The sequence below is a fragment of the Schistocerca serialis genome, chromosome 10 (assembly GCF_023864345.2).
Source record: "Schistocerca serialis cubense isolate TAMUIC-IGC-003099 chromosome 10, iqSchSeri2.2, whole genome shotgun sequence".
In the NCBI taxonomy this organism is placed as follows: domain Eukaryota; kingdom Metazoa; phylum Arthropoda; class Insecta; order Orthoptera; family Acrididae; genus Schistocerca; species Schistocerca serialis.
Genome location: NC_064647.1, coordinates 203983208 through 204004059, shown reverse-complemented (window position 1 = coordinate 204004059; position 20852 = coordinate 203983208). Strand labels below are relative to the sequence as shown.

The following is a 20852-nucleotide window of genomic DNA, read 5'->3' as shown; positions in this document are numbered from 1 at the left end:
ATCCGTACAAAATGCAGCAGCACCGATTTTGTGTCACAGAGAGCTTTCCACAACTGCAGAATACGGACTACTGACAATCCCAGAACTGTTGTGGAAACCCACTTGCAAGTCAAAAGTCACCGTGCAGAATGAATTTACCACATCAATCGTGATCAGACCCTTTTTCTTCGAGGAAATGTGGGGGTGCTGCTTGTCAAACTGTCAGTGTGGTGTGCTGCTTCTCAAACTGTCAGAGGGACCAATGACCAAGCAGTTTGGTCCCTTCCCTCCTTTTAAACCAAACAACCAAACTGTCAGTGCGGTGGTTGTGAGGTACACCAATACTTTACAGAATTGCATCACCCCTAGCCTAGCTGATAAACACCTGCTATGAGGTACAACTTTTATGCAGGATGACTCTCCACCACATCCTGCTTCATGTGTGAAAGAGCACTTGCACACATTGTTCGTTGGGTATCATATGCTGAACTGCCACTTCTGTTATGCTTGGCCACCCAGGTCCCCAAATCTTTGTCCATGTGATTATTGCTTGTGGGTTTACCTGGAGTTGTAAATCTACCACAATCATCCAACCTCATTAGGAATACTAAAGCGTACAAACTGTAAAACTTATTTTTGTTATGAAATGGTTCTGACACTTAGTTCGATTTTGTGCTTTCTCGTTAACATTTGGTGTTTTAAAAAAATGTGTAACTAACTAGTTGGAACATTGTTTACATCAGGATATCTGATGGGCTCAGCCCAGAACGTTTCATTTGAAATAAATGCACCAAAAAACAATTTGGTACCTGTTTGTTTGCGACTGCTCAGCTTTTCTAAAATACAGTCAACTGTATTAATAATAATGGTCGAATACCTCTGCTGGCAATTACTCATAGTAGATTTGCCAAAAGCCCCAGTAAACATTTCAAATGCAGTGATGCACTTTATTCCATTTTCAAGCAAAATTTAATGCAAATTCTTTGAACCATCTTTCGAAAGTAAAAATTTGCTGGGTACTTGAATATACGCATAACATTTTCATTGTCATAATAAACTAAATATTCGAAGCATTTAAAAATGCAAACATATATCAATGACATGTGCGCCATCAAAATGATTTTTTCAAGTCAGATGTACAAAGCCTTACAAATTCCCATTACTTTTTACTCAGAACCAATACGTACATGACAGTCGTGATGCCGGTGCTGTCATTGAGTGCACTGCTGTCGCCTCACCTTTCTCTGGTGCCACATGGAGGGAAGCAGCGACAATACCATTATGGAAATGTGGCATTGTGCTGTCCTACTGAAGCATAAAACTGGAAAGATCATCAATTAAGGCAAAATCTAACGTGTTACTGAATTAAAGTACACATCACCAGTGACGGTACGCTCATGAAAATCGAAGGAGCATCCATACACTTCTCATTTGGTAAGCCTCTTGACAAGTCGGTGGTCTGAATTGAAGATTCTCGCATTATTGATATGACATTTTTTTTTTCCTCTAAGGCAGAGTTTTGTGTTGTTATTGAATAGTGGCTTGTCATTGCATTCATCTTGTTCCAGCCATTGCTGCATTTTGACACAAAAATCATTTTGAGTGATCATGCAATTGTAAAGTGTGTAAAGCCCATTTTACATGAGTGACTTTCTGGTCAAAATCAATTACTCGAAATGCATTCTTTTTTCGTCCCTACGTAAGTGTCTCTACGGTGCCAGCAATTTATAGATTGTGCCAAATGTGGAGTTCTAAATTACCAAGTGTGCTGCACACTGCACATGCGCAGAATCAAGGGACTATAGCTATGTCTTCTAACTCTGAAAGTTAAATTTGTTCTGGTGGAGCTCACTCGTATTGTAGAAAAGGATTTTTTGATTTTGTTTATTGTGTTTTTTGCTTTGTTTTTGTGGCACAGGGTCCTAGCATTTCTCACTATTAGTGTTCTCTTAAAAGAAAGATGGAATATCTTAAAACAATTATTTTACGTTTCACATAGGAAAAGCCCGAACATTGCATAAATAAGAGCATAAATTTGCAAACTTGTTTTAAATAAAATTATTTCAACAGTGAAAAAGTCAGAAGTACTTGATGAGAAAAATAACTTTCAGTGTTATTTGGCACTTAGCAAGAACATAAGATACAAAGGATAAAGCAAAAAAGTGCTATTTACTGCATTTTTGATGCATTCACAAGTATATACAGGACTATTACAAATGATTGAAGCGATTTCATAAATTCACTGTAGCTCCATTCATTGACATATGGTCACGACACACTACAGATACGTAGAAAAACTCATAAAGTTTTGTTCGGCTGAAGCCACACTCCAGGTTTCTGCCGCCAGAGCACTCGAGAGCGCAGTGAGACAAAATGGCGACAGGAGCCGAGAAAGCGTATGTCGTGCTTGAAATGCGCTCACATCAGTCAGTCATAATAGTGCAACGACACTTCAGGACGAAGTTCAACAAAGATCCACCAACTGCTAACTCCATTCGGCGATGGAAATCAACGGGTCGGCCTGCAGTGAGCGAAGAAACGGTTGAACGCGTGCGGGCAAGTTTCACGCGTAGCCCGCGGAAGTCGACGAATAAAGCAAGCAGGGAGCTAAACGTACCACAGCCGACAGTTTGGAAAATCTTACGGAAAAGGCTAAAGCAGAAGCCTTACCGTTTACAATTGCTACAAGCCCTGACAAAGTCAAACACTTTGAATTTTCGGCGCGGTTGCAACAGCTCATGGAAGAGGATGCGTTCAGTGGGAAACTTGTTTTCAGTGATGAAGCAACATTTTTTCTTATTGGTGAAATGAACAGACACAATGTGCGAATCTGGGCGGTAGAGAATCCTCACGCATTCGTGCAGCAAATTCGCAATTCACCAAAAGTTAACGTGTTTTGTGCAATCTCACGGTTTAATGTTTACAGCCCCTTTTTCTTCTGCGAAAAAATCGTTACAGGACACGTGTATGTGGACATGCTGGAAAATTGGCTCATGCCACAACTGGAGACCGACAGCGCTGACTTCATCTTTCAACAGGATGGTGCTCCACCGCACTTCCATCATGATGTTCGGCATTTCTTAAACAGGAGATTGGAAAACCGATGGATCGGTCGTGGTGGAGATCATGATCAGCAATTCATGTCATGGCCTCCACACTCTCCCGACTTAACCCCATGCGATTTCTTTCTGTGGGGTTATGTGAAAGATTCAGTGTTTAAACCTCCTCTACCAAGAAACGTGCCAGAAGTGCGAGCTCGCATCAACGATGCTTTCGAACTCATTGATGGGGACATGCTGCGCCGAGTGTGGGGGGAACTTGATTATCGGCTTGATGTCTGCCGAATCACTAAAGGGGCACATATCGAACATTTGTGAATGCCTAAAAAAACTTTTTGAGTTTTTGTATGTGTGTGCAAAGCGTTGTGAAAATATCTCAAATAATAAAGTTATTGTAGAGCTGTGAAATCGCTTCAATCATTTGTAATAACCTTGTATTTTGTCGAGCAAATAAATGTGTGTGTTCTGAAATTAAATGTGTGGATGCATTTTTCCTATTCTTTCAGTTCTCAGGAATCTGAAGAATTTGGCACACATCCTTTGACAAGAACTTCCACAATGGATTCTGCTTTAGTCATTAATAAACTCTACTACCACTGCTTGTTCCTACATTTTGTTACTATATTTCTGTTTTTCCATGAAAAGCATAGTCCCTCATAACCTCCCTTTCACCAGTCAAATGCTAAAAACTGCACAGCAGACAGCTCTCAAAATACATTTTTGGCACTGGCGTGTAAACGAAAATGACCTGTGTCAAGTACTCACTTCGGACAAGAAAGTCAGTCATGTAAAAGGGGCTTAAAAGTTGAAAAAGTGTACTCCTTACAGCGTGATCGCTTTCAAAGTATACACTTATATAAGGAGTTGGATGTGTAGTCTTTTACAAACACCTTTTAGTAATTGCTGTGGAGTTAAGGAACAAAGAATGGTGTGTATTGTGTCGATACTCTTCTATAGTCTCCAGTCATACTATTCTGTGTCTGGCTGCAATCAGTGATGTCAACCTGCATCACCCAATGCCTGCTACAGTTCCTAGGGTTTCTCATTTTCAGTATTCACTTGTAAAACGCCATAGCCACTTTATGGAATAGATTCCATTAAGCACCTGGTTTGTTGTTGCTGTTTTGGTCAACTTTGTAAGAATTCTGCGTGCAAAATATTAGCTGCCAATATAAACTGGAAATTACTCATAAGAAATAATGAACAATATTATTTTTCACACATTTCCACCAATGTAACTGTCTCTTTTACAGCTCTGAATTCTCACACTAAAAAACAGGTTTGCAGGGCAAAACACCAAATCTAGTTATTGGAAAAAAATCTTTTTCTGTAATGGTGTAGATGAAAGTGTTACATTGTATGTACAAGGGTGGTTAGATAACTCCGCTAAAAAAAAAGCAAAAAAGAAAATATTTGTTTTTTAAACAATTGCCTGACTTCTTGATGTATTCTCTTTGAAGGATATAAGCTTGGTCCAGTGAGCCTCCAGCTTCCTTATCCCATCAGAAAAATAGGTTCTGTTGAACTCTGCAAAATACCCATTGATTGCAACTATCAGTTCCTCATTTTGTGGAAATTTCTGACCAACAAGCCAAAACCGAGTTAACAAGCAGGAAGAAGTCACTTGGGGCAAAGTCTGGTGAATAGGGTGGATGAGGAACCAATTCAAAGCCCAGTTCATGTACTTTTGCCTTCTTTATCACTGATGTGTGGGATAGTGTGTTATCCTGGTGAAAAAGCACTTTTTTGCATGCCAACCTTCGTCCTTTTTTCCAGCCATCACTGGGAATCCCAAAAACACAGTGGCCATCACCACACTAGTTGACAAAATGTTCTTTGCCTTCTTCGTTGCTCTTTCACCAGCCTTTGTCCATTGTTGTGACTGGCATTTAGACTCTGGCGTTTAATGACAGATCCAGGTTTCATCAACAGTCACAGATCGGCACAAAAGGTCCGTGGATTTCGGTTAACCATCACCAGACATTGTGTTGAAATGTTGTGCCGAATGTGTTTTTGATCGACTGTGAGCAGTCCCAGCACCCTCTTTGCACACAGCTTCTTCATAGCCAATTCTCCATGCAAGGTATTATGCACTCACTCAGTGGAGATGCCTACAGTCCCAGCAATATCATGAACTTTTATTCTGCATTCTTGCATAACAAAATCACCGCCCCCCCCCCCCCCCCCCTTCTCTATCTTTCCTTTGTTGTGTAACTGGATTGTGCTTGTCCAAGCACATTTAAATTCATTAATCCAGAAGTAAGTGGTCTTCAGTGAGGGTGCAGAGACCTTGTGAACTTCATCCAGTTCTTTTTTGATTTGTGCTGCTGTCCGACTCTTCAAATGAAAATGTTTGGTAACAGCACGAAACTGTTTTCTCCATTTTCAATCGCGGTGGACATGCTGACCAATTCAGACGGCTGTCAACAATGAACTGTACATTATTGAAATTCTTTATACAATCCTTGGACTAATCACGCGTACCTGCTGTGAAGGTACAACAGAAATGTTTTATTCTTTCATTGAAATCTACCAGACTTATAAAACCACCCTCGTATATAGCTCTCTCCTCACTGGTAGAGTGTATATGCAATAAATACAAAATTTCCAATATTTCAACATTTTTTTAGTTGTAACTATTGTAAAAGTGAGAAATGGTAAGATAATCGAGAAGTAAGAGAGCGGTACTGGTGGAAGTAAAGCTGTGAGGGTAGGTAGTGAGTTGTCTCTGGCTATTTTAACCAACCAATAATTTTCCCCATGAAATTCAAAGGTTCTGGGGTGAGTCCCAGTCTGGCACCAACTTTTAATGTGCCATGAAGTTTTAAAAAAGTGATGCAATTTTCCAAACGTATATTTTTATAAGCACCACAAATATACAGTTAATTATGACAATTGTAATATGTACATAATTTGAGGGATGCTGTCAACGTTTGGCTAGGTGCGAGCAGGACTCTCACACTGAGGATTCCATACAAACTTATTTATGTATACACATAGCTGTTTCTGGCTGTTATCAACATTGATACTGGCAAGATATCAGTCCCAAATATTCCAAGATTTTCGAGAATGTTTTAATTTCAGTAATATAAATGTGACATAAAATCATGCAGGAGGCAGGTGACCATTATTATAATTAGCAGTTCTGTATTCAGGCTGACTTGGCTGCAACAGTAAAAGTCACAACTCGGGTGACGAATGACTTTATTGCTTATATGATACATTTCAGAATTTATCCATCATCAGATAGCCAAGACAGATTACTGCACAAAGATATGGCTTTTCAAGTTGTATGTGAAACATAAATTCGCAGGCTAAATGCAGTAATCGCTCCAGGATATCTGATGGTGGATAAATTCTGATATGTGTCGTGTTGTTGTTGTTGTTGTGGTCTTCAGTCCTGAGACTGGTTTGATGCAGCTCTCCATGCCACTCTATCCTGTGCAAGCTTTTTCATCTCCCAGTACCTACTGCAACCTACATCCTTCTGAATCTGCTTAGTGTATTCATCTCTTGGTCTCCCTCTACGATTTTTACCCTCCACACTGCCCTCCAATACTAAATTGGTGATCCCTTGATGCCTCAGAACATGTCCTACCAACCGATCCCTTCTTCTGGTCAAGTTGTGCCACAAACTTCTCTTCTCCCCAATCCTATTCAATACTTCCTCATTAGTTATGTGATCTACCCATCTAATCTTCAGCATTCTTCTGTAGCACCACATTTCGAAAGCTTCTATTCTCCTCTTGTCCAAACTATTTATCGTCCATGTTTCACTTCCATACATGGCTACACTCCATACGAATACTTTCAAAAATGACTTCCTGACACTTAAATCAATACTGGATGTTAACAAATTTCTCTTCTTCAGAAACGCTTTCCTTGCCATTGCCAGCCTACATTTTATATCCTCTCTACTTCGACCATCATCAGTTTTTTGCTCCCCAAATAGCAAAACTCCTTTACTACTTTAAGTGCCTCATTTCCTAATCTAATTCCCTCAGCATCACCCGACTTAATTAGACTACATTCCATTATCCTTGTTTTGCTTTTGTTGATGTTCATCTTATATCCTCCTTTCAAGACACTGTCCATTCCATTCAACTGCTCTTCCAAGTCCTTTGCTGTCTCTGACAGAATTAAAATGTCATCGGCGAACCTCAAAGTTTTTATTTCTTCTCCATGAATTTTAATACCTACCCCGTATTTTTCTTTTGTTTCCTTTACTGCTTGCTCAATATACAGATTGAACAACATCGGGGAGAGGCTACAACCCTGTCTTACTCCCTTCCCAACCACTGCTTCCCTTTCATGTCCCTCGACTCTTATAACTGCCATCTGGTTTCTGTACAAATTGTAAATAGCCTTTCGCTCCCTGTATTTTACCCCTGCCACCTTCAGAATTTGAAAGAGAGTATTCCAGTCAACATTGTCAAAAGCTTTCTCTAAGTCTACAAATGCTAGAAACGTAGGTTTGCCTTTCCTTAATCTTTCTTCTAAGATAAGTCGTAAGGTCAGTAATGCCTCACTTGTTCCAGTGTTTCTACGGAATCCAAACTGATCTTCCCCGTGGTTGGCTTCTACTAGTTTTTCCATTCGTCTGTAAAGAATTCGTGTTAGTATTTTGCAGCTGTGACTTATTAAGCTGATAGTTCGGTAATTTTCACATCTGTCAACACCTGCTTTCTTTGGGATTGGAATGTGTCGTATGAGCAATAAAATCATTTCTTGCCTTCTCAACTTACGCCAGAGGGTGGTTGGGTTTCGGTTTCCACTGAATAGGTCAGGAGTCCACTACTCACAGGAGGTGGCTACATGGGTACTAGGGGTTGTGCAGCATGGACTGGGTGGTTTTTTTTAGGTTAGAGGTCTCGGGCGAATGTAGAAAGGGCTTCAGTCTCAAACGATGTGGGTCGAACGTAGGAAGAACATAGATTCAGAACCATCAGTATAACAGATCTAAATTGTCATAGCTGTGTTGGGAAAGTACCAGAGCTCCAAGCGCTAATAGAAAGCACTGATGCTCAAATCGTTATAGGCACTGCAAGCTGGTTAAAGCCAGAAATAAGTTCAGCCAAAATTTTCGTAAAGAACCTAACGGTGTTCCGAAAGGATAATCTAAACACAGTTGGCAGTGTCGTGTTTGTTGCTGATAGTAGTAGTTTATCTTGTAGCGAAATTTAAGTGGATAGTTCCAGTGAATTAGTAAGGGCAGAGGTCATCCTTGGCAGCCGGAATAAAATAATAAATCCTTTTGCTGACCTCCCAACTCAGATGATACGATTGATGAAAGGTTCAAAGATAACATAAGTTTAATGTCAAACACTTTCTAGACTCATACAATTATAGTTGGTGGTGACTTTACCCTCAATATGGTGTCGAAAATACAGGTTTAAATCTGGAGGTGCACATAAAACATCATCCAGAATTGTGCTAAATGCCTTCTCTAAAAATTGTTTTGAGCAGTTAGTTCATACTGCAAGCCAAATTTAAATGAACATAAAATCTCCAAGATCGGCGATCTTTTACAGGAGCTTAAAATTTAGTGTGGGCTTCACACTAAATGCTTATCATAGTTTCCACAGCAAAACTTTGTCTCGAAAACTGGCAGAAAATTCAAAGAGATTCTGGTTGTATGTAAAGTATGCTAGCGGCAAGACAAAATCAATGCTTTCTCTGCGTGATAGCAATGGAAGTACTATCGATGACAGTGCTGCCAAAGCAGACTTACTAAACACAGCCTCAGAAAATTCATTCACCAAAGAAGACAAAGTAAATATTCCAGAATTCAAATCAAGAACAGTTGCCAACATGAATAACTTGGAAGTAGATATCATCAGAGTAATTCTTAAATCACTTAATAAAAGCAAACCTTCTGGTCCATACTGTATGTCAGTTAACTTCCTTTCAGAGTATGCTGATGCAATAGATCCATACTTCACAATCATATGCAACGATTTGCTCTAAGAAAGATCCATACCCAAAGACTGGAAAGTTGCACAGGTCACACCAATATTCGAGAAAGGTAGTAGAAGTAACCCACTAAATTACAGGCCTATATCATTAACATTGATATGCAGCAGGATTTTGGAACACACATTCTCTTGAAATATTGTGAATTATCTGGAATAGTACGGTCTATTGACACACAGTCAACACGGATTTAGAAAACATCGTACTTGTGAAACACAACTAGCTCTTTACACATACGAAGTGCTGAGTGCTATTGACAAGGTATTTCAAACTGGTTCCGTATTTGTAGATTTCCAGAAGGCTTTTGACACAAAACGTCACAGGCAGCTTGTAGTGAAATTGCATGCTTGTGGAATATAGTCTCAGTTATGTTACTAGATGCGTGATTTCTTGTCAGAGGGGTCACAGTTCATAGTAATTGATGGAAAGTCATAGAGTAAAACAGAAACAAGGTAGTGATAGAGACCCTCTGCTGTTACTTATCTATATAGAAGATTTAGGAGAGAATCTGAGCAGCCATCTTAGATTGTTTGTAGATGATGCTGTCATTTATCGCCTAGTAAAGACATCAGAAGATCAAAACAAATTGCAAAATAATTTAGAAAAAATATCTATGTGGTGTGAAAGTTGGCAATTGACCTTAAATAACGAAAAGTTGTAATGCCAACCGCATGAGTGCTAAAAGGAATCTGTTATAGTTCACTTACAGGATAAATCAGTCGACTATAAAGGCCGTAAATTCAACAAAATACCTAGGAATTACAATTATGAACAAATTAAATCAGGAAGAACACACAGAAAATGTTGTGGGGAAGACAATCCAAAGACTGTGTTTTATTGGCACAACACGTAGAAAATATTACAGCTCTACTAAAGACACTGCCTACACTATGCTTGTTCATCCTCTTTCGGAGTGTTGCTGCAGTCTGGTATCCTTACCAGATGGGATTAATGAAGTACATCAAGAAAGTTCAGAGAAGAGCAGTACATTTTTTATGATATGGGATTTGGGGTGGACATCATAGACCATAGTATGTGACATAAATTTCAACTTAGTTCATCTGCCTGATCCTGAGAAAAATGGGGTCTTAACAGATGGATGAGCAGTCAGTCAGATATATATCTGTGTGTGTGGGGGGGTTACAGAAATACAGTTTCCAGATTTTTCTCCTTTGGTTGTGCAGTGAAACCTTCCCTTTTCTCAAATTCCATGATTCTAGGCCAACAAGAAGTATCCTACATTCTTTGATGAGTGAGTTTGCGAGTATCAAAAATATGTGACGTAAATGGTGGTATCTTTTGATTATGTTGACTTAGAAGCTTCAGTTTTTTTTGAAAAGCCAAGGTACTATAGACCTCAGTATGTGACATAAATTTCTGCTAGATACATCTGACTATTCCAGAGAAAATGGGTTTTTAACAGTCAGAGAGGTGGACAACAGAGCAATGCTATAAGTGTTCTGTTTTTACTAATTGAGATGCAGCAGAGTCCTGAAAAGTGAGTGAGAGGGGCACAAATGTAAGGAGGAGAAGTTTTGTAAAATTTTCTGCAAAGAAACTCAGCCTTTGAAGCTTCTACCTATAGGCACAGATGTTCATGTAGCCAGCCATATAATACAGTTATGTAAGGGTACAATTGAGGCAAGTTGCTGTTGAGGTAAACACTGCATTAACTGACACTGTACCATACTTACCATTTGCAATGGGGAGGTGGAGTTACTGTTGCATATTCTGGACTGTTATAGCCACTCGAAATTGAGTTCAGTTCCAGGACCAAACAATGAGTGAGGTGGAGCACTGCTCAAGACACTGTATTCTGTTTAAAATTTCTTGAGGAATGACAGACACGTAGGAAGTAGCGGGGTGTGACTTGTGCGAGGTACAGTACGTATTCAGCCAGTCTCCCAAGAGGTGTCCTCAGCAATCGCTGGTGGTTGCCAAACCTTCACCCACACTACCACAACACCACTTCCCACACGTAGTGTTTTTCAGGTTCAGACATTTTACTGTTCTGTGAGAGCATAGATTCCACGTTCTGGTTTTATTTGTTTTCATTTCTTATGATTGCGGAATATAATATGCTATTCGTTGTATGGTATGTGCTGTTGAACAGTGTCAAAAGCAATTTGGTAAATTGTTAGTAGTAGAAACTTTCTGATTTTCTCCTCTTGGTCATGGTATTGCCATACGAGGTCAGTAAGGAGAAAGGGCTTGCATGTTGTGTGTCTACTTCAAGAGAGAAAAAACTGGTGGAAACTCATATATCTCCATTAACAAGGTCATCAGAATACTGCTGCAGCTTTGAGTACAAACAAAAACAATAATGTAAACATTGGTCAAGAAATTTACAAGAAAGTAGAGGAAGCTGAAAAATTATTGAAGATGAAAATTTAGGGGTGAGAGGATGCTGAATAGATTAGTGGATGTACTTGCCTTGTAGGCAGCAGTCACAACAGGCATAAGACCAAATGCATGCTTGATACTTCCATTTACCAAACTAGATTCATTGCTAATTATCAGTTATAGTGTCCTGTTCATGATCATGTCATAGAAAAGAGTATCAGTAATTCAGCAACTTAATGGTCATATTTAAGAAAGCAAGTCTATTCCAGGATGGTCGCACAAACTTACTTACGGTGTTGTAAGCCCTGGTTTCTTGGTATGGCTACCTATCTGGCCATAAGTTATTTATGGAAAGAGACTATATATAACTTCGTAGCTGATCATAAAACATAACAGGCGACCACTTAAGTCTTGACACAGGAGCGGGCAGTGTGTTATTCACCATGTTTAAGTCCAAGTATTTCCTGTTTGAGACCTGATGGAGTTATAGTTTGTAGCAGATGAAAATATACTCTAATGTTAACATAATTGTTCTCATATGTAGTTTCCCACTTGTAGGAAATTCATTAATGTCATGTGGAAATGCATTTTCATAAATTGTATGTAGACAATCTTAAAAATTTGTTGCTGTAAATAAAACTGAAACAAGAATGTAGTGCAGCTCTTTGAGAACACACTAATAGCAGCTCAGTGTTCACACACTGTATGGTGACCCAAGTTGGGGCCTTGTGGTTATTAGGAGGTTGAAAAAGAGTGGGGGAGAATGATTCAGTGGAGTGCCAGAGCACTGGCGAAACATTATTCAGTTAAATCATTTATTGGTGAAAGTTTTATAGTCAGTCTATCATCTTCCTGGCGCTGCCTAGTGGTGATGATCCTAAGTCTGCACTGTTCGAAAGCAAGGAGTGGCACGCCAGTGCCCGACAAGGAACTTGATGAGCACAGGTCCTGACATTGCCTTCGGTCATTGCTGTAGTCCTTAGAAGGGTGCGGTGGCTTTGTATCTCCACATGCCTGTGGGGCAGTAGTCGACTTAAATTGGAGCCTCAGCACTCTGGATGAGTGAAGCTATGCTTAAGTCCATTCCCAGCCAAGATGCTGTGAATGTGGAAGACTCAACAGCAACAAGGACGGCCTGAGTGGCAGTCTCAGTGTACAGTCAGTAAGGCAGTACTTGTATTGCTCCAATAGTGCCGACATAGGCTCCTAGTGCACAAGTTGAACAGCTTGCACACAGACAGATCAGTTTCTCCATTTACAGTGAGTCAGCCCAGCCCCCATTCTCAGTGAGTCACCATTGTGACTTGTAGATCAAAAGTCCCGTCTGTGGCCGGACGGCTCTGGACTTGTAGTGGTGAACTCCAGGTTGGCAGCAGCTTATAAACACTTAATGAATCCACCAGAGCACCCTGCAGCTTGATAGAGTTGGCTTTCCATCAGTCTCTGTGATGCAGATGGAATGGTGCCCCTTTGATAGAATGGCCTCACTCTGAGAATGAGCTTGAGTAAGGTAGAGATTTTATAGCCGCCTTCCACCCACACAGATCATGGAGCCACCACCAGATTGCACAGTGCCTCGTTCGCAACTTGGGTCCATGGCTTCGTGGAGTCTGCGCGCCACTCTCACTACCATGAGCTCTTACCTACTGAAATTGTGTCCTATCTGACCAGGCCATGATTTTCCTGTCATCTAGGGTCCAACTGAAATGGGTACGAGCCCAGGAGAGGTGCTTCCATTTAATGTCTAGCTGCTAGCACAGCCGCTCACATCGTTCATCTGCTGCCATAGCCCATTGCTGCAAAATTCCTCTGCACTGTCGTAACAGATACGTTTTTTCTACATCTCACATTGATTTCTGTGATTATTTTGCACAGTGTCGCTTGTCTGTTAGCACTGACAACTTTGAGCAAACATAAGTGCTCTCGGTTGTTAAGTGAAGGCCGTCGATCACTGTGTTGACCGTGGTGACAGGTAAGGCCTAAAATTTGGCATTCTCAGCACACTCTTGACACTGTTGATCTTGGAATATTGAATTTCTTAATGATTACCAAAATGGAATGTCACGTGTCTAGCTCCAACTACAATTCCGTGTTCCAAGTCTGTGAACTCCCACCGTGTGACCTTAATCACACGGAGATCTTTTCACGTGGATTACCTGTGTACAAATGAGAGGTCTTCCGGTGCACTGTCGTTTTATACCTTTTGTATACAACACTATCGCCACCTGTATATGTGCGTGTTGCTGTCCCGTGACTTTTGTCACCTCAGTTTATATCAGCATTGGATATTTGGTATCAGCTCTTTTTTACTAATTTGAATATAAAGTAGTACCTTGCCAACCATCACACCTTCAAACTTCAAGTTAATTATGACTGCAGAGTGAAGGACATCTGATTGAAAAAAGTCGTTGCTAACAAGTATATTTGTGTTACATTACAGTGATAGCAGTTCAAAGCATTTTCCTGCAAGTCTCTATCACACGGCGATACGATGTCACATAGAATGGCAACAGATGACAGAAGGAAGGCAAGAACTTGTAACTTAAGAGCAATTGCAGATTATAGCTGAAGATGGAGTAATCGCTAATAAATGATGTGGCAACTCAAAAAATTTCATTTGTGCCATGAAAACCAGTAAAATAAAATTTTCTCTCATGTAAAAGAAAAAGAAAGGAAGAACTGGTTCATTGAAATTTGGATTCCCACCTGGAAAAAAACTGAGAAAAGAAAATACTTTGTTCGCCAAGTCTCCACCATATCATGAGTTCTTTTCCTTTTATTAATGCAGATGACTGTCACACATTGGAACTGACTCCTTCTGACACAACCCAGTATGTATTACAACTCAACTTTTAACTTGGAAATCATGTGGGAACTGTACCTTCAAATGGCTCTGAGCACTACGGAACCTAACATCTGAGGTCATCAGCCCCCTAGAACTTAGAACTACTTAAACCTAACTAACCTAAGAACATCACACACATCCATGCCCGCGGCAGGATTCGAACCTGCGACCGTAACGGTCACGCAGTTCCAGACTGAAGTGCCTAGAACCGCTCGACCACACCGGCCGGCAACTGTACATTTTAATCATTTATTTGTATCATTGTGGATCATACGCGAATCAAATTTAATTCTTTTGGTGATGCTTCTTTCATGGTATTGTGATTTTTCACCAGTAGTAGTGTATAACTTAGTGCTCATCATGTAGTTGTTGGACATGATCTATGCAGTATAATTATCCAATTACAGAGTTATCATTATATACTGTGTATGATAGCATAGCTACAGTTATTATATGAACACACTTTGTTTTAAATATTTTATTCATGTAGAATAAAAATTTTGTTTCAGAAATACCCACGTAAAAGTTGAATTTTTTGTCAATTGTAAGTCGTGTAGCATATAACAAATTTAGAGTGGGCAGTTATAACTGTGTGTGTGAACTGAATGAATGGGTGTCTGAGAGCTTATTTCCCCCTCCTATATATTATATGTTTGTGCAATTCCTCTTTAAGTGTTGTAAATACCATGAGCACATTATGGGCTCTTTGTAAATGTAAAGAGGAAGATCTCGTAAAAATTTTTGTACATCGTAAATTTATCGATTACATTTAGTGATAAGTTATGCACATACAGCAGAAGAGCCAGTGTCGATGGAACGCTATCTAGTGCTGCAGAGGTGCCAGGAGGCAATCCGTTCACTACTTGTGGACGAGGGGCTCGACATGCCGGGCCGCTTCGTGCTGCGTCAACGTAATATCCAGCCACTCTACATCGGAGGCAGGAGTGTCCCGAGTGACCAGTGCTCACCACTTCTGCGTGACTGGCATGTGCGTCTTCTCAGATTTACTGCCCCACCTGTGGGGACAGCACGATACCTTCTGCAGCAGCAGGAAAGAGTTAAGGAGGCGGCAGCACAGGGGTCATCTGCACCTGAACCCTCACAGACACAACCTGTCACTCCAAAGCCACCTACGCCAGCCTCAAAGCAATCCCAGGCTCCACCTACACAAAAGCAGGCGCATTTGACCCCTCCTGCCACTAATAAGCCCTCAGCGGATTCGACACCAGACCTTCTAAGAAAGGAACCACAAGTTATTAAGGGCCCAGTTGTGGTAAAAGATCAGACAAAGGGAAAAGAGCAGGGGAAGGGAAAAGAGCAGGGGAAGGAAAAAGAGCAGGTGAAGGAAAAAGAGCAGGCGAAGGAAAAAGAGCAGGCGAAGGAAAAAGAGCAGGCGAAGGAAAAGGAGGGGTTCGAAAAGAAAGCCCAGGAACCGGAGGCAGACGAGAAACAGGAACACGTTACGAAGCCAGAGCCTGCAAAAGTGCGGATACTGAACACCGAACAAAAACTGAAGGAGGAAAAGTGCCCAGTGTGTGGTGAACATGCAGCTAAGTGGCGTAGGAATGCGTCAGTAAATACACCGCGTCATTTTCTCAAGTCTGCTTCTCGTGATGCACAGGTGCAGGCAGACTTCATTCCAGTAACGGGGGAGGTTGGTGGTGCACCTGTGAAACTGGCTGTCGAGTGTGGCTCTCAACAGACACAGACTGTGGCACGTGTAGGGTCCTTTTCTTGTTTTGGCACCACAACTGAAAGAGTGATAGAGCAGAGGCAAATTCTACGGAATCATCTCCACAAGAGACTTCTGCAGTTGTACCATGAAAAGGTAATCGGCTGGACTGAGATGATGATGTTAAGGAGTAAAGTGAAGAGCACAGTGCAGTCACTCCTTCCGTTGTCACTTGCATCAGTTAAAGCAAAGAAAGTGGCTCGTTTACAAAAATTGGCTGCGAAAAAGAAAAAGAAAGAAGGAAGTACTACGATTGAAGCTCGAGCTGTTACACAGTTGTGTCTTCCATTGTCACTTACATCTGTTAAGAAAAAGAAGAAAAATCTAGTGCAGAATTTGAACTCTAAAAAGAAAAAGAAAATGGGTAGTTTGCAGAATTTGAAAGTGCAAAAAGCTGAGAAAAAGCAAATGAAATCTTCTCCTTTGCATGGGACAGAAGAGTTATTAGAAGAGATTCAAAGGAGTGCAGAACAGGTTAGATTAGGTATGTACGTCGTAAGTAAGACACATGTGCATGGTGAGGGCGAAGTGAATGCACCTGATGTAATGACCGTAGATGATGGCACGGAGGAGATACAAAAAGGCATTGAGGCTGCTCCTTATCCAAATATTTGTGCTCCAGTGAAATCAGCTGACAAAACTGGGGCTCCTGGCAATGAGGTAGGTGCAGGAGAAATATTGAGGAGGCCAGGAGCTATAACACCAACTGCTGAAAATTTTAGTAACACTAACGAAAATAACACTACTTCACCAGTAGGTGATAGTAATCGGAGTCCAGACCCTGAGAAGCAACAATCTCAACAAGAGGGTGAACACACTCAAAACATACAGAATCTTGTTTCTTCCAAATTGCCGGATAATGTAGATGATAAAATGGCTGCTAGAGAAAAGACACAAGTAGATGACACAGGAAAGGCTGAAGTGAAGACAAATTCAGGAAGACATGCAGAGGCAGAGAAATCCCAAAAAGAGAGGACAGATGATGTTTCTCTAAATGCAAGAACACTTGAGAATCTGTCCAAACGAGGTCGTAGTTCAGACAGTCCAGTGCAGTGTGTTTCCCCCACATTACAAAAAGAAGAGGAAAGCAAACCATTAGTTACAAAAGAGATATGTTCAGAGAACTTGGAAAGTACTGAAGTGAGAAAAGGTGCGGAAACAGCAATAGAAAGAGAAAAGAGTCCTTCAAAACTGAAGCAAGATGCAGAAGGCAGTACAAAAGAGGTGGTAACAGTAGACTTGGAAAATACATATATGGAAAAAGATGCAGAACCATCTAAAAAAATAGAGAAGCCTCTGTTGAAAGAACAGCAAGGTGGAGATGACAGTAGAGAAGAGGTGGTAACAATAGACTCCGTAAATGCGGAAGTGGGAAAAGGTGTAGAACCATCCAAAGAGAAAGAGAAGCCTATGTTGAAAGAGCAGCAAGATGGAGAAGATAGTAGTAAAGAGGTGAAAACAATAGACTTGGAAAATAAGGGGGTGGGAAAAGATGCAGAACCGACCAAAGAGAAAGAGAAGCCTGTGTTGAAAGAGCAGCAAGATGGAGAAGACAGTAGAAAAGAGGTGGAAACAATAGACAAGGAAAATGCACAGGTGGGAAAAGATGTAGAGCCACCCAAAGAGAAAGAGAAGCTTACATTGAAAGAACAGCAAGATGGGGAAGATATTAGAAAAGAGGTGATAACAATAGATTTGGAAAATATGGAGATGGAAAAAGATGCAGAACCATTCAAAGAGAAAGAGAAGCCTATGTTGAAAGAGCAGAAAGATGGAGAAGACAGTAGTAGAGAGGTGAAAAAGGTAGACATGGAAAATTTGGAAATGGGAAAAGGTGCAGAATCATCTAAAGAAAAAGAAAAGCCTGTGTTGATAGAACAGCAAAATGGAGAAGACAGAAAGAAAGATGTGGTAACAATAGGCCTTGAAAGTAAGAATATGGGAAAAGATGCAGAACCCTCCAAAGAGGAAGAGAGGCTTGTGTCAAAAGAGCAGGAATGTGGTGAAAATAGTAAGAAGAAAGAGGTGATAACTATAGATTTGGAAAGTGAGGAGGTAGGAAAAGATGCAGAACCACCCAAAGAGAAAGATAAACCTGTGTTGAAAGAGCAGCAAGGTAGTGAAAACCTTAAAAGAGACAAGAGCTCAGATGATGTGGAAAGTGCTAAAATGGACAAAGGTGCAGAGTCATCTAAAGAGAAAAAGATATCACCTTTCAAAGAAAAGAGGGATGAAGAAGACAGTATAAAAGAAGTTGTAACAGTAGACTTGGAAGATACAAAAGTGGAAAAAGATACACAACCACCCAAAGAGGAAGGGAAGTCTCTGTTGAAAGAGCAGCAAGATGGCAAAGACAGTAAAAATGAGGTGATAACAATAGATTTGGAAAGTGGGGAGGTAGGAAAAGATGCAGAACCATCCAAAGAGAAAGAGAAAGAGGAACCTATGCTGAAACAGCAGCAAGATGGCAAAGACTTTTTAGGCAGGAGTTCAAATGATGCAGAAAGTAGTAAGATGGACAAATATGCAGAGTCATCCAAAGAGATGGGAAATTCTGATTTTAAACGGAAACAAGAGGAAGGTGAAGGAAACAGTAAAAAATTGTGTTCCTCAGACACAGACACAGACAGTACCGAGATGAAAAAAAAAGCAGAACTACCTAGAGAGAAATCTCCTTCCAAAGAGAAGCAAGATGGAGACCATAAAAAAGATAAGAGTTCAGATGTCTCAGGAAATTCTAAGTTGGGAAAAAATACAGAGCAATCTAAAGAGGAGAAGTCATCTTCAAAAGAGGAGCAAGACAGTGGACGTAATAAAAAAGACGCGAGTGTAAAGGGTTCAGATAGTTCTGAGGTAGAAGGAGGTGCCGAGTCATGCAGAAAGAGGGAAAAATCTCCTCCTAAACGAAAGAGAGATGATGCTAGTTCTAGGGAAGGCTCACCTCCTCACAAGGCTAAACGAGCTGGCAGCCCAGCAGGACAAGTGAAGGATACTGCTTCCGGCAGTCGTCCGCCAAATACCGAAGGGGACTGGCGTGGGTCTAGCGGTCGTGGAAGGGGTCGAGGCACCGAAAGTATAAGGGGCGATCGTGGAAGGGGCAGAGGTATGGACGAGAGAGGCTCTGGCAGGTGGAAGGGACGGCCAGAGGAAGATGATTTTGGTTCTTCGGGCAGAGGTAGGGGTCGATACCGCAGTAGCCCCCCTCTGTGGGACAGGTCGGGGCGAGGCAGTTCGCCTCCGTTGGACAGGTCGGGGCGAGGCAGTTCGCCTCCGTGGGACAGGTCAGGTCGTGGCAGCCCCCCTCTATGGGACAGGTCAGGTCGTGGCAGCCCCCCTCTATGGGACAGATCGGGTCGTGGCAGCCCCCCTCCGTGGGACAGGTCAGGGGGAGGCAACTCCCCTCCATGGGACAGATCAGGACGTGGAAGGAACTTTGACAGTCATAGGGAACTTGATAGTGATTGGCCCAGAGATCGTGACACCAGAAGCAGAAATTATGATGGATCACCTTCTTGGAATCGTGGCAGAGATTTTGATTCTATGTCCGGGAGGCGGGGAGATTACCGTGATGAATTTGAAAGTCCGTCACTGTCTCGGAGGTCGAGGGGCTACGATGGCGATTTTGAAGTTCCTCCGATGGGGGGAAGGTCGAGTCACTATGACAGTGACTTCAATGTTCCTGCCATGGGGGGTAGGTCGAGGGGTTATGACGATGACTTTGGTGGAAGCAGGCGGTATGATGATATGGACAGAGAGTGGGGCCCGAGCAGGGATTATGGTGGAGGAGGTGGTGGCGGCTCTTGGAGAGACAGGTATTAAGCCACAAAATGTATTCCTTGAAACTAAAATTTATGACACCATATTTTATGTGGTGTTAATGAAATTTGTAGCTACTTGTATGTAATGATGTCTCATAAATTGAATGGCTATCACAAACGCATAACAACAGTGAGTGATTATGTAGTAGTATTTGCACCACACTCACACAAATTTTGGTTTCACATGAGAGTAAGTTTTTGTTTGGTGCTTATCAAATGATAAATAAATAAGTGAAAAAAGTGAAATATGATTGTTATCAACTTTTCAATATAGAGTACTGTATGCCACTTACGCAACATATTCTTGGTGATGTAGGCAGTAGACATTCCATTTTTCACTACAAATTGTCTTCATAATGATCAAAAAGTATCATTAATAAAGCTGTACATTCAAAATTATTTACCAGTTTTAGTTTCAAGCTGTTTTCATTAATTTTTTAGTTGAGACCAGTGTATATTGTGTGTGCAGATATTAAAATCTTTATTGTTTTTTGTGCAATGAATCTGTTTCATTCATTTTCTTTCTCTGTCAATAAAAGGCGCAGTAGTACTGTGATTATGATGTTTGTTTAAATGCATAATATTAGAACATTGTTGGCTTGTTCACATAGCATTTGAAATGAGCTAATCATATGTACTTGAAAATTTGTCAATGTGGATTCAATTTTATGTGGTCAGATGCACTGTTGTGATTTGTAATGTATGTAGTTCTAGTGTATGATATCTCGAAATAAATAATTCGTAAAATGTGGATTCTGTGAAAATTTATTGGCACAGGCCAACATTGTGCTTTCATCAAAACATCCGACCCTTAGAACACACAGAATTCTTCAGAAGGTGTCAAGATACGAGTTGTATTCAAGAAGTAAGGGTAATTGGCTTATCGTTAAATGTCGGCAGCTGGGGATGAAACTCCACAATGACTGTGGAAGTCATTGTTTCAGTTCAGTATGTCTTTGACTGTGGGTGAAAGTAAACGTTTTAAAAATCTTTCCTCGAGAAAAATATGGAGTGCATGCCATAATCAGTTCTGTGTGCAAAAGGATCTACAGATACTCAAATGCATCAGTAGTTGTGCCTAGTTTATGGGTTTTTATGAATGA

The 20852-nt window shown here is 40.9% G+C and overlaps 1 protein-coding gene across 4 annotated transcripts in view; it reads left to right on the top strand.

The window, feature by feature from the left end:
- Positions 1-20484, top strand: part of LOC126424945 (uncharacterized) — a 176956-nt gene extending 156472 nt beyond the window's left edge. For 2 of the 4 annotated variants that reach the window (XM_050087799.1, XM_050087800.1), the window contains one exon: positions 14994-20484. In XM_050087799.1, coding sequence (XP_049943756.1) covers positions 14994-19750 — 4757 coding nt within the window. In that variant the 3' untranslated portion in view covers positions 19751-20484. The remainder of the gene's footprint in view (positions 1-14993) is intronic. The other 2 variants (XM_050087802.1, XM_050087801.1) reach the window with 2 other exon arrangements.
- Positions 20485-20852: the final 368 nt, after the last annotated feature.